Source organism: Chionomys nivalis, chromosome 9 (assembly GCF_950005125.1).
Source record: "Chionomys nivalis chromosome 9, mChiNiv1.1, whole genome shotgun sequence".
NCBI lineage: Eukaryota > Metazoa > Chordata > Mammalia > Rodentia > Cricetidae > Chionomys > Chionomys nivalis.
In genome coordinates this window covers 72,635,791-72,648,904 of record NC_080094.1, presented here as the reverse complement: position 1 = coordinate 72,648,904, position 13,114 = coordinate 72,635,791, and the positions used below count along the sequence as shown (strand labels likewise).

Sequence of the window (13,114 nt, the reverse complement as noted above, 5' to 3'; positions counted from 1 at the left end):
CACCAGTAGAACCCCAAATACCCTCCACATTTTGAAGTTTTACCAAAACATCATTCTTCTTTCTCATTTTATTATGGTGTACATTTATTGCGGAAGCTAAGCCAGAAACGACCATCTTCTTTTTATGTTGTTGGGGGACAGGAAAGTGGGTCAAGAACCATTTGCACAGCAGAAAGAATGAAACTGCAAGTTTATTTGAGAGTATAAAAATTAAAAAAACAACCAAAAAAAGCAACCACATAAAACCTTCCAGTTTACATTAATTTTGAATATCACACACTATTTATTAACAACTTAGTTGCATTTCAAAAACATTGTCAATTCCAAGGAAGAGGCAGTTAAGTCAGGCAGAGTTTCCAATCACAGTGAGTCTAGTGTAGTGTCAAAATAAAGCGCTGATCTCACTGGACAGGACACGGTGGAGACCATTTCCCTGGCTGGTGTAGAATTAGGCAATATAGTACTTAAAAAAATCACGGCTGGAATGAATTTAAAAAATATTGCTAACCACTTACTTATCTTGAGAAAAAAAGGGGGGGGGGATAAAACCTCAAGTCCCAGAGATCTGCTATCTTGTTTATTATTACTATTTATTATTTTTTTAAAAACCCATTAAAAACCAAATCTATAGTAAAAATGTTCCTGTGTTTTTTTGGAAAAACAAAACAAAAAAACCATTAACAGGCTTCCCTTATCTACTAAAACCATTTGTTTTTCCTAAAATGCCTTGAAGCAGAAAGCCCATGAGATTAGCTCACTGCACAATTAATTAAAATTAGAATCCTTTCTTCCAGACAACTTTCAGAGCACCAAAAAGAAGCAGGGACCCATCAAAGGGAGGAGGAAGCAACGCTGACTCATTGGGGCAGGATGCACAGCCAGAAAGGCTCCGTCTCCCACCCAAGTTCTTTCTTCATCGGGTCTCTCTCTCTCTCTCTCTCTCTCTCTCTCTCTCTCTCTCTCACACACACACACACACACACACACACACATCCAATCGCTATTTTAAAAATGAAAGACAGAAGCAACTAGGCTTCTTTAAGCATAACAAACAAACAAACAAAACCCCAAGTGGCTAGCTTTCCAGCAGCCTAGTTTGGATTTACTTGAAAAGGAAAGTCAACGGAACAGCATCATCGAAGGCCACTTCATCCCTGCTTCCTGCAGGCTCCGTTTTAATTACCATCGAACAGGTTATTGAAAATTTCGTCAGCTGCGAAAAAATGCTTTGAATGGGTGGCAGCCGCCTGGTTCCAGTTTTGTCCCTGGTTAGTATGGCTTACTCATTATTGCCTGGTGGGGGTGTGTGGGGGATGGTGCCACGCACTAGGGCTGGCTAGGCATCAGGAAAGAGGAAGGGTAGTTGAAACATACAAACAATGGATAGGGACTTGTCTCTCTACATTTTTCAAGAACTCGATAAATAATGACTCCAAGATGCCCCAGTGTAAGTGCTGGGCATGTGAGTGAGTCTGAGGTGACATTATGGGATGGGGCTGGGGAAAGGCAGCATTTCCTTTTGCATCTTTCTTTGGACCTCACCGAAAGAGAAACAAAGCCAAAATCAAACAAAGAGACAGCTTTCCTACACACACATAAATAGTCCCTTAACTAGAAGGGAAAAAACAAACACACTGTTTCAAATGCATTTCTAAGAGACTTAAAAAAAAAAATCCAACGGGAAATCTTGACTCCAAGTTATCTATTGCCCATTTCTCTTAGAGGAGAAAGTGCCCGGATGTTTGGCTGGGTCTGACCCTGACGTGGCGCACTGTTCCTGGGGTCGGTGGGCAGGACAGTGACCCGAGAGTCCTCACAGGTGGCACTGAATGTGGCTCTCATGCTAGAATGAGTGTCCCCAAGTCCCCATGTCCACATGCAAATGGGCACAGACTCCCAGGTGTTAGGTGTTCTGGAACTTAGGCACCTGATGAGGAGAGCTTTACTCTCCATGAAGCTGCACGTATGACCACGTCACACTGGCGCTGTTTCTCTGGGGCAAAGGGTTCAATCACAATTTTGGCCAACTTAATTTGGGTCTTTATCCTTAGCTGTGCCAGATCATCTTGGATGGGGACAACCCAGAAGCCAGGACAAGGACCACGAGGTCAAGGCAGGCCTGGGCTCTGGTCACCTACACATTAGGAGTTGAGGGTTTCCAATAATGGCAGGGTTCCCTACTTGTTCAAGGATGGTGCTGAGGATCTGTGCTGCTTGGGAAAGCTCGCAATTCTAAGGCCAGGTAGGATGTTTCTGAGTCTCTCAAAACCAAACGAGGGTGCTGAGAGCCAAAAGCAGCTGTTCATGTCAGATCTTTTCTTTGGCCTCTGCTGAAGTAAGAACAATGCATAGGACAGTACAAGGTAGGTTTGATGGAGTGGCCTTCTGGAAGAATCCTCCAACCCATGTCTCCAAATGTAAGCTATAAAGTGGCAGCCCAGAAGACACCTGGTCTTCTGTCTTCTGACCTGAATGAGCAACGTGGGCCCAGAACCCTGCCTAAGACTCCTTATATACAGCTTCAACCTGCTGCCTGCCCAGTCATAAGCCTCCTGGATGAAGCAACAGTAGCACAGTCATCTGAAGCATGAGGTTGTTATCGCAGGCCCTGAAGAACAGTGACCTCACAGAGAAGATGACAATGCATCATGTCAACTAAGAAGGCAGAGGAATGCCAGGTCATCCCAAAGAACACCCCTGAAATCTGGAGGAGGAGATGGTGATATCAGCACCCCAAACTTCAACTTGAGACATCCTCAAAAGGAGCTCAAAGAGCATCTCTGAGCACGGGCTGTTAGAATTCAACAAGGTGGAGCAGATCTACCCACATGGACTTTGGAATCGCTTTAGTTTTATACTTCTTCAGTGCCCTCGTTGGGCACAGAGTCTCTGGGCTCGGCCGTGCCCTCTGGAGGGCCGGGCTGCTCTGGGCTGTGGCTGCTGTCTTCCACACTCATGAGGCTGCTGGCTGCCTGGGAGCTGGCGCTGTAGGCACTTCCTGACCGCGAGCGATAAGGTGGCAGGTCAGCTTGGTTCAGAGACTCGGTGTCAGAGGAATAGGGCGGTGGAGGAAGGTCATACCACGCAGGTCTGCAATGGAGACGGCAGAGGGCAGCAGACGGGAGAGAAGGCATTAGAATCAAGACAAGGCACGTGACACAGACCCAGCTTTGACAACAGCCCACTTCTGAGCAGATGGCTAGGGGAAAAAGGTTTCACTGCCAAGCACAAAGGCGACTGAAGACCAGCAAAACCAGTGGTTTGAAACACGACAGAACACTGTGCTCTGGCTGTTCCTGTGCGACAGGCACTGCCCACATCATAACTATCCCCTAGGTAGGCAGCAATGAGGTTGCTAAACAACACCCTCAGATCACCTGGGGTGTTCTGGGCTAAATGACTTATGGCAAGAGTCAAGGCCCGAATTGTGACCGGGTCTTTGATAAAGAGGGGAATGCGGTTTCTTACTAAGTCTAAATCTTCCTGTAGCCTTGGGTGAGGAGTCACTCTCTCGGTGCCCTGCCTCTTTCTCTGTACCTTGTTTGTACCTGCCCACTGCTGTAAGTCAGGCACGTCTCTGTGTACCGATCCCTGTCCCTTTACAGCTCACAATGACCCCAGAGGTAGGCATTACTTTTATGTCCACTGTTCCAGTGAGGAATCGGGAGGCCATGATCAGATTCATCAGGTAGCAATGCAGGGTCTGGAACCCCACCATTCTATCTCCAGATTCACCATTTTTATCCTTACTCTGCTCCGGTTGACCCAAACGCAGAGGTTCTGGGTGGGAAGCTCATTACGTCAGCGAGTCCTGTAGTGCTCCCCAGGGAGCACCACCTCCATCCCAGTCCCTGGAGTATCTATTGCTTGCTTTTGAGGAGGCAGGAAAATGAGCTGCCACCAAGACAGGTCCACGGAGGAGCCCAGCCACCCTGGAGGCACAGCCATAAGATGATTCATGTGACTCCTAGTGAGTCCTGGGCTCTGGGGAGGGGCGAGCACTGAGCAGAGGACCTGAGGGCAGGACATGGAATGTTATAATCTAAGCACACACCAACAGCTGGCTTCAGGGCAGAACTTCCAGGGTTATCCGCTGTGTGTGTGTGTGTGTGTATGAACCCAGTGGTAAAGTATGTGCTTAGCATGTGTGAACCATTGATTCCAATCTCCAGCCCCCGCCCCCCCAACACACATGTACACACACACAGAGCTTGGGCAATACAGGATGTTATTGAAGCCGTGAAAGAAAGGGAGAAGGAGGCTGAACAGGTATGATTTAGGCCTCTGCTGTAACTACAGAGCCAATCTGGGCCTTCTATATTGGGGGTTCATGGACAATGTCATCTGTGCTGAGCATTCCATTGCTCAGTAAAGCTTGGGGTGCCCTGCATCACTCTCTTCACCTCATAAATAAAGTCAAGCAAGGTGAGGGAGTTATTTATTATCTCATTCAGTCAACAAATGAACCAAACCTCCCATGATACTTTTCTGGAGTAGCAGACAAGACTCAGAGATGGCCAATGGCCTGAAAGTGTGATATTATGGCTTAACCAAGGAGCAGCAGGGATGCCTCCCTTAGGTCCTCAGATAAGTGACTTACAACTGCAAGGCCTCAGTTACCTCTCTCATAAAAGTGCCCAGAAGAATAGAGGACATAGAACAGTCTGGGAGTAGGGAAATGTCAATCACCATTACTCCCTAAAGCTATTAAACTCAAATTCTTGGCTAGCCTTGGGTAGCCCGGTGTGTGCACACATGTCTCTCCCGTGTCAGTCTCTCACCTTTGGTCCAACAGGGCCTCTGAATAGGACGGTGGAGAGCCTACTTCTGAGGCATTTTGTTCGGCCTGGCTAGCCACATACTGGACACCATTATTGACGTTGTAGGTGACGTTACAGTGGTGGGGGTGGTCTAGAACCACCAGCCGAGAGAGCAGAACAGGATGCTGCAGCCGGTGTACAGGCAGAGTCATGAGGTTGTTCCGTTTTCGCTGATGATGCAGGACCAGGGCCAACAGAGCCACCACCAGGACGAAGATGACGGAGCTGCCGATGATGGCGTATGTGATACTGGGGTAGTACACAAGCTGGTTTTCTGATGTCACGAACACCTGCCCACTGCCTGGTTCTGGGAACACCAAAAGAAAGAGAAAGGGGGAACATTACTAGGGGGCTTTCCTAAGTCTTTGAAAACCATCCCCAGAACTGCCGTGCCAATTAGCATAGGAGGGCTATTCACAGCCCCCAGAAACAGAGCCCCCCCAAATGTTCATCAACTGTGGATGAACTCTTACCCAGCCAAGTGCAAATCCTGATACAGTCCATGAGTGTGAATTTCAGATACACGCAGAGAAACAAGCCACACCCCCCATGTTCCAGACTGTAGACTGTTTAAATGACGTATCTGAAAGGCCAGCTCACAGAGATGGCCAGCATGATAGCGTCTGGACCAACGTCAAGTGGGCATGAAGGGTCTTGTTGGGTCATGGACAATGTGCTCAAACTGTACTGTGATGGCACACGTTGGGAAGTTAACTAAAAACCGGTGAATTATACAGTGAATGTGAGTGAATTTTATGTTCTATAAGTAAGACAGTAACAAAATTAGCTGAAAACTCACATGTGGGAAATAGAATACCCAGGGGTCAAGAATGAGAGTTCTTGGGGTTCAGAAGTCCATTCTTCATTGAAAATGGACGATAAAGCTCACGTGAGGAGGGTAGGTGTGGACATCTGGGCTCCAAATGTCTGCACAGTGTCTGTGTCAGGCCCTGGGTTGATCGTCACAGATGCAGGGGCAGACTCTGGAGCCAGATAGGTTCCAGCTGTCCCTCAACCTTTGGAAAGCACCGGGAACAAAATGGGCTGGACGTTCTCTGGGCTCCTGAAGTTTGGCCCAAGCAGCAATAAAGGTTTAGAACAGCAGCTGGTGATCCATTCACACAAGTGTTTGATACACACAGTATCTGGTACTGAAGGTTTGAGTTTTGCTTTTATTTATTTATTTTGTTTAGGGTTTCATATATTCCAGGCTGGCCTGTGACTCACTATGGCTAAGAATGGCTTTGGATTTCTGATTCTCCTGCTTCTACTTCCTGATATTGGAATCTCAGGCTTGGGTCACCACTCCCCACTTCTGCAGCATGGGGATAGAACCCAGGACTTCATGTGCGCCAGGCAAGCACTCTCTCAACTAAGCACTGCTTTTAAGATGGGCACAGTGTGTCCTGGTGAGGCCGGGTTTCCTGATGAAGATTACTGAGGTTGAGGGAGGAGCCCATGTGACCTAAGCTAGCACCTGACCCTGCTCTATGAGCACCCAAGAGGGCTCACTAGACAACAGAGAGGCATTTCCTCAGGTCTCAGGATGAGAGTCTGGGTCACACCCAATCTCTGCTGACTAACAATACCTTATCTTCCTCCCACGTATGCTAATGAGCCACACTTCAGTGCTTTAGGTGACTTTCTTCCCAGTCAGCAGGACACAGCGGACAACCCCAGGAAGTCCAGGCAGGCACAGGAAACCAGAACAGCCCCTAAGAGAAACCTGGGGACCCCTGTTAGTGTCAAAGAGCTATGACAACCCACTGCTGTGCCTGTTGGGGAATATTCTAGTTTCAGCCAGAGGGTGAATTTGGGACCACAGCCCTGTGCTTCTCCATCTGTGACTCAGGAGGAGGTTTCTGTGAGTCCCAGAAAGGCCAGCATTTGTGTTAATGGGAAGTAGCAGCAGAGGTGGAACTAAGTCTTCTGCTCTCTCCTTCAACCCGAGCTGTGTTTGCTTTGGTGATCACTACAGTCGCGGACACTCTGAACGTACAGAACTCAACAACAACAACCTGTGTATTCATACTCTATGGTGAACAGTAGGAGCTGTGATAATTTCTACTTTAACTCAGGGAGGAGGGTTAACCTGTCCAGGGTCACAGAAGGAGCCTGGAAGTCAGGTAGCCTCCTTTTAAAGGTCTGCATGCTGCAAAACATATGATCTCTGCTTTCCTGAGTTAAAAAAAATCATTGCAATGAGACCCCTGAGGGCCCCTTCTCCCTATTGTTAACTCTTCTCTCTAGCCATACTCAAACTTGGCTGCAAGCTTAGGAGAGTCCCCGTTTCGGGCAGTCATCATTCTAATGTACCTTGCAATCTGAACTGCACAGAAAGAAGCAAATCGGAGGGGAGCGGAGAAAAATGTATAGCTCCATAAAAACAATAAAAAGGTGGAAGCGCAATCTGCACAGTTGTGGGAGGAAAGAGGCTTCAGACTCTTCTGGAGACAAATAACTGCCACTCGGTTCTTAGCTCAGGTAATTAAAAGCAGGTTGGGGCCATGCGCTCGTGCGTGTGTGTGTGTGTGTGTGTTTTCAGAATTCAGGATGAAAATATCTTCTGTGGTTATTTTCTGCACAGATCTGCGAGGTGGATACTGGAGCCATCGCTCCCAGTGCCTGAACCCAGGCAAATGATTTAACTTTCATAAACTAACAGGAGGGCTGAGAAAGGTAACAGCATGCGTCTCCCCAGTCATCAGAAGATGCAACGCACACGTGAGTGTGCAGCTCAGTGCCTGACAAGGGTTTGCACTCAGAAATGCTAGTTCTTTTAAAAAGAAACATTACTTTAAAATGGCCACAATGAAATGTGCATACCACAAACAACATTTTAAATGCACAGTTCAGTAGCATTAAGTGAATTCACATAGCTGTGCAAGCATCATTGCTGCCCGTCTCCAGGCCCATCAGCTCTAACTAGTTAATGCCACTTCTCAGTATGTGCGTTCCTGACATCCTCACCAGCCATCTCTGCAGTGTGGAGAACCTCGGGTGGGGGTGGGGGAGGAGCGGAGCTGGGCAGGCTCGCACATGGAAGGTAACTGTGTTCAGAGATTCTGAAACTCTGACATCTGTGTGAGGGAGCTCTTTACTGAGCAGACAGGGAGGGCTCCTGTAACCTAAGGATCTCCCTGTTTCCTCGGAAAGCCGCCTCCCTCCAGACCTGCCACTTTGGCAGTGAGAAGCAGCGATCACATCCACTCAAGGAGTTATGATGCTACGTAACTCAGAGCTGCCTGGGCTCGTTTTGGCTCTGTGTGTAAAATGTCATCTTGCATTAATTCATTAACTAGGCCCACTTTTCTTAAGAGCTTAATGAGCCTGCTGGCCAAATTACTAACATCAGAGCTGCCTGGGACCCGCGTTCCAAGTGTGTGATCCACGGATAATGAAGTTTCCATTTATTCTGGCTGTCCCTCAAGCGAATGCCCTCCTGCTCTGCCGGCAAACATCTTCAGTTCCTACCCTGGATCTGCTTTTGTACCATCTGCTGCTCCTGGAGAGCTCTAGACCCTCCAAGCAGTCACTGCCCCACAGTGGCTGGTGCGGGGCAAGCTGTGCCTTGCACCATTTGTGGGTGTTCTGCCCTGAGAAGGCAATCTGACCACTTAGCAATGACAGCTTCCTAGCAGAAGGCCAGTGTCCTGGGAGAGATGCCTTTGACTCTGAGGTGCCATCCAGACTGCTTCAGGGACCACAGTAGCTGGGAGCTGGGATCCAGTGTTCCTTTCCATCTCTAAGTTTCATTCCTACGAATGAAAATTAAATTTCCTCAGGAAACTGGCATTTTGTCTGTTGGCTTGGCCAAAGGCTGAGTTAGGGCTTATATTCTGCTGGGTGGGTCTTAGGAAAACACGTATATCCATACATGGGGTTTATTCAGGTGTGGCTAGTCAGAGAGTGAGTGACTACATACATGGGGGTGTGGGGAAGACTAGCAACATAGACTAGCTCTCTGTATTTACACGTGGGGCTCCACATCTGTTCTGTACCCCTAGATTTCAAAAACAGTGGATTTGATATATTCATCCCTACTGAATATGTGCAGACATTTTGGGGTCATTGTCTAAACAACATAGTGTAAGAACTCGTTACATAGTACCCATATTGTACCAGGTATAAATAATCCAGAGGTGACTTAAAATACACAGGAGACTGTAGGCAAGTTCTATGCAAACATTATAGCATTTCATGCAAGAGCCTCAAACAGCTGTGGATTTTGGGATCAAGAAGCCAATCCATCACAGACATTGAGAGATGAATGTATATTAAAAATATAATTGTTTTTGACACAGCATCACAGTAAAAAGAGCAGTATTTTTTCTTTTGCATGGCTGAGGTTCAAACCCAGAGTGTTATGCATGGTAGGCAAGCATTTTACCATCGTGTTGTGACCCCATCCCAGAAATTACATTTTAGTACCAGTATTCATGAAGACATTGTTTGTAATAGTAAATATAGCAGACAAAATGTGAATGTCTACCATCACAGTTTGATTTAATGAATTATGTTGCTTCTGTATACTACTAGTCCTATTTTAAAATTTACACATATCCCACTGTGGAAAGAAGTATTTAGAACACATATCGATTGGTAAAAGAAAAAAACAAAGCTCATCGGAGAACGGCTTTAAAGCGTGTCACCCCAAGTTCTCATGAACTGGGATTCCACCCCCATTTTGCAGCAGTAAGAGGATAGAAAGTTCCAACTATGTCTCTAGAAGTGGGGCCTTTAGGAGGTGATCGGGATTAGGTAAAGCTATCAGGGCAAAAAACCCACGATGGGCTTATGGGGCTTTAAAGGAGAGGGGAAGGCTGGGGAATCCTACTCAGCCATGCAAGCTGCTTGCCTCTAAGCACAAGGGTCTGCGTTCAATCCCAGAACCCATGTTAAATAAAAGTTGGAAATCATGACACATACTTGTAATCCCAACACTGTGGAAGCAGAGACGAGTGGACCCGAGGAACTCACTTCCTAGTTAGGCATGTCTCTTTGGCCAGTCCCAGGCCAGTGGGAGGCCCTGCCTCAAATCAAAGGGAGACCAGAGAGGCAGACAGCACCAGAGAATGACACCTGGGATTATCTTCTGGCGTCCACACGCACGAGCACGCCCACACCCACACACTTCCTGACACAGGGATAACTAAACATTCTCTCTTTCCTCTCTTCACTTGGTCTCATCCTGTGTGGCATCTTGAACCCCCGTAGTAAATGTGGATCCTTGATTCTAGAAACTTCGAGTAAAACAAACTTTCCCCCCCTTTATAAAGCTACCAAGCTTCAGACCTTTCATTACAATGGAATAGTGTAAAATGGGCTAAATCAAAGAACATCCCGCACAGCTCTGTAAGCCGCGAAGACGGCGCCATGAGGGTTTCTGTGGGAGGGGGCGATGCTGGTGACAGAGATGAGAGGGAGAATGACTGCACTCGGCTCGCTCTTGTCTACACTGCTCGCTCTTGTCTACACTGCGTTATTTGCACAGTGAGGTATATTCAGAACCATACGCTGCCGCCTACCTCCAGCTTTCCATGACTAACGGTGCATGCCTGTCTGTCTACCACTTCCCTTCCTTATTTCCCTACAGATGTGAGGAGCTTCGGGCTCACACCTCACTGTCCACCTCCCTGGGACACCTCATATCAAGGACAGTGTCTAAACCTGGCTCCTAAGACCGAAGTCTGACCTCCTGAGTCCTGAATTCCTGTTTCCAGAATATTTGGTATGCCTCAAACTGACACCTCATCATTCCTTTGAAAAATCAACTCTGATGTGCCTGCCTTTTACTTCTTCGAACTGAGCACTTTAATAAATCAAGTTTATTGAGGTGTGAGTCATGCACAATACAATTTCCTCCTTAACAAGCACATAGCCAGCCCCACAGTCAGGATCTGGAGCCTCCCTTGCCTTCCTTCTCTATCTTTCTCGAGATGGCCCAGTAGGCAAAGGAGCCACAGGCCTCCACCAGACCAGCGTTCAGTCCCTGGAACCCACACGGCACAACTATGAGAGACCCGGCTCCCATAAACTTCCTCTGACCTCCGCATTTGGGTGGTGGCACATACACTCAAACACACATATGCATGTACCAAAAATAAAACGTAGTAAAACTGCACTGTTTGGCGCATTACTATTGAGTATTTTACATGATCTGCGACACATGTTTATCCCACCGTGTTTTACAAATGCTCTTCTAAGCTGTGGTTCCTTTCTCATTCCCTTTACGGTGCCTTTCTTTTTCTTTGTGGATTTAGTGAAGCTACTGCAGCGATCCTTAATGGTTTGTGTTTTCTATACACTACCCAAGGAACCCGCAGCTGGGTTTTTACCTGGAAGGGATGCTGCAGCCTTAGTGCGTCTACTTACATCGATGATGTACTGCTGGTTAATGCCTGTTTATGGAACAAGATAAGGGTCAAGGTGTTGTCCATCAACCCATGCTGACAGCCAGCTTCCCCGCCACCGCCACCGCCACCTTGGCACCTGTGTAGCAAACCAACTTCAGACCGGCTTCGGTCCATCTGATTCTGTTTGACGGAGGCAGGTATTTGTCTTGGTGCTCAGAGCTTCCAACTTGCACTTGATATTTTCATCATAAAGAGCCACGTTAATTACTACGGCTAACCACTAGTGTTGGCTACAGACAGAATGCTTCCTTCCTCCCACCAGCCAACCAAAGCTCCTCTAGATGAAAACGTATTTTACGCTGGTGTAGACGGGGTGGAGAACCTTTTCTGCCAAGGGCCAGATAGTAAACACTGTATGCTTTATATACTATCCAGTGTGAGTCAAAGCTCCTTAGCTCTGCCTTTTGACTACAAACATAGGGGAGAGGTGCCTGGCAGATCAAGCACTCGCCACTCCTGCCGTTACTAACAGCTTTATTACAGAACTTTTCAGAGCCTTTACTAGGCAAGTGTTCCTGGTGATGATCCCAGAGGTCTGGGGGAATTTCATGAGCCTTGCTGCTATGTGGACACAGGATAGAAAGTACATCATTTTCCAAAAGACCGCATTTCCATCATCCTGGAAGCTGTCTTATAACAAATCTGAGGGGACATCCGTGACTTTTGAAGAAAGTTCGGTGGCTCCTGCTTCTATCTAGAAGGACAAAGCTTATATGTGACTGTCTCAGCTCTGTTCTGTTCCTGCAGCAGCAAGTCCAAGCTTCCTGACCGCAGCAGTTGGACGTTCAATGTCATTGTTACTGAAAGGAACCTACAACTGCACCTGATCCTTAGAGAAATGGGTGACGCCATGGAAAGGACCAAACGACACCCAGAGCCTCCCACACTTCACAGGACCGACCAGCAGGTGCTGATCCTGTTTAAATTCTCTGGGAGCCCGAGGTTGCTCTTGTTCACCGCATAAGCGAGCTGCTTGCAGCTCCCTCGGTAATCAGTTCATCAGAACCACTTCTGCCCACAAAACCTTATTACCCAGGGAAACGCTGAGTGCGCACACTGGCAGCTCTGAGTGCAGAAAAGTGTCTGAATAATTCAGGGGATGGGCTGGTGACGGAAGCATTCCACCCGGGGCTCCCAGGGGGAGTTTTATTAGCCACGAGCAAATTCACCGCTTCTTGAGATTCCTGATATGAACAAGATGACCCATGGCCCTTGCGTCCTGCAGGGCAAGGCTGTTTATTTTGTTCTGGTCCCAGCGCCAACAGGACAAGGATGTGTGACAGGGAACCCAAGGCCAACCAGGATCTCACATCATGAATTCTGCTGTCTCGGTGCTAGAGCCTTCCCCGCCAAACCCAGCCGATGTCACCTGTACCTTGCCCCCAACTCCCACTCTCTAGTCCCCTTTCCAAATTGTTACAGGATATTCCTTAGAAGATACAAATTCATCTGCTTAGTTCAGTCCTCAGTTCAAAACCCCAGAGGCTTCCCAAGTGCTCATACAAAGCAGGAGTTCAGGCCCAGCATCATCTTGTCCTGGTGGTCATTCTGACTTCAATGTTGCCTCTATCTGCATCCTGCTGCTACAAACCCACGGGCTTTCATGGAGTGTTTTCAGGACACTAAGAGTCCGTGAAGCACCCACTTTCAACCTCATAGTTGCTCTCCGGGGGACAGATGGGTAAATTTCCAGGTCCCATTGTCACTACTCATTGTTATACACGGTATCAACTGTCCTTCTCTTCTCCTGGCATGTAACATGAGGGCATTCTGCTCATCCCTGTACAACGCCACATGCCTCAATCAACTTCTGGGGGAGGGAGGCGGAAGTCCTCCATCGTTGGCAGTAGAATGGCCTGGTAGGTTCGTCTTTGCTCA

General features: G+C 47.6%; 1 protein-coding gene across 3 annotated transcripts in view; it reads right to left on the bottom strand.

Annotated features, from left to right (window-relative positions):
• Window positions 1-202: 202 nt before the first annotated feature.
• Ldlrad3 (low density lipoprotein receptor class A domain containing 3) overlaps window positions 203-13,114 on the bottom strand; it is a 242,840-nt gene continuing 229,928 nt past the window's right edge. For all 3 annotated transcript variants that reach the window (XM_057781969.1, XM_057781970.1, XM_057781971.1), the window contains exons 5-6: window positions 4,782-5,127; window positions 203-3,090 (exon numbers count right to left, since the gene is read on the bottom strand). In XM_057781969.1, the coding sequence (XP_057637952.1) occupies window positions 2,853-3,090; window positions 4,782-5,127 (584 nt within the window). In that variant the 3' untranslated portion in view covers window positions 203-2,852. The remainder of the gene's footprint in view (window positions 3,091-4,781; window positions 5,128-13,114) is intronic.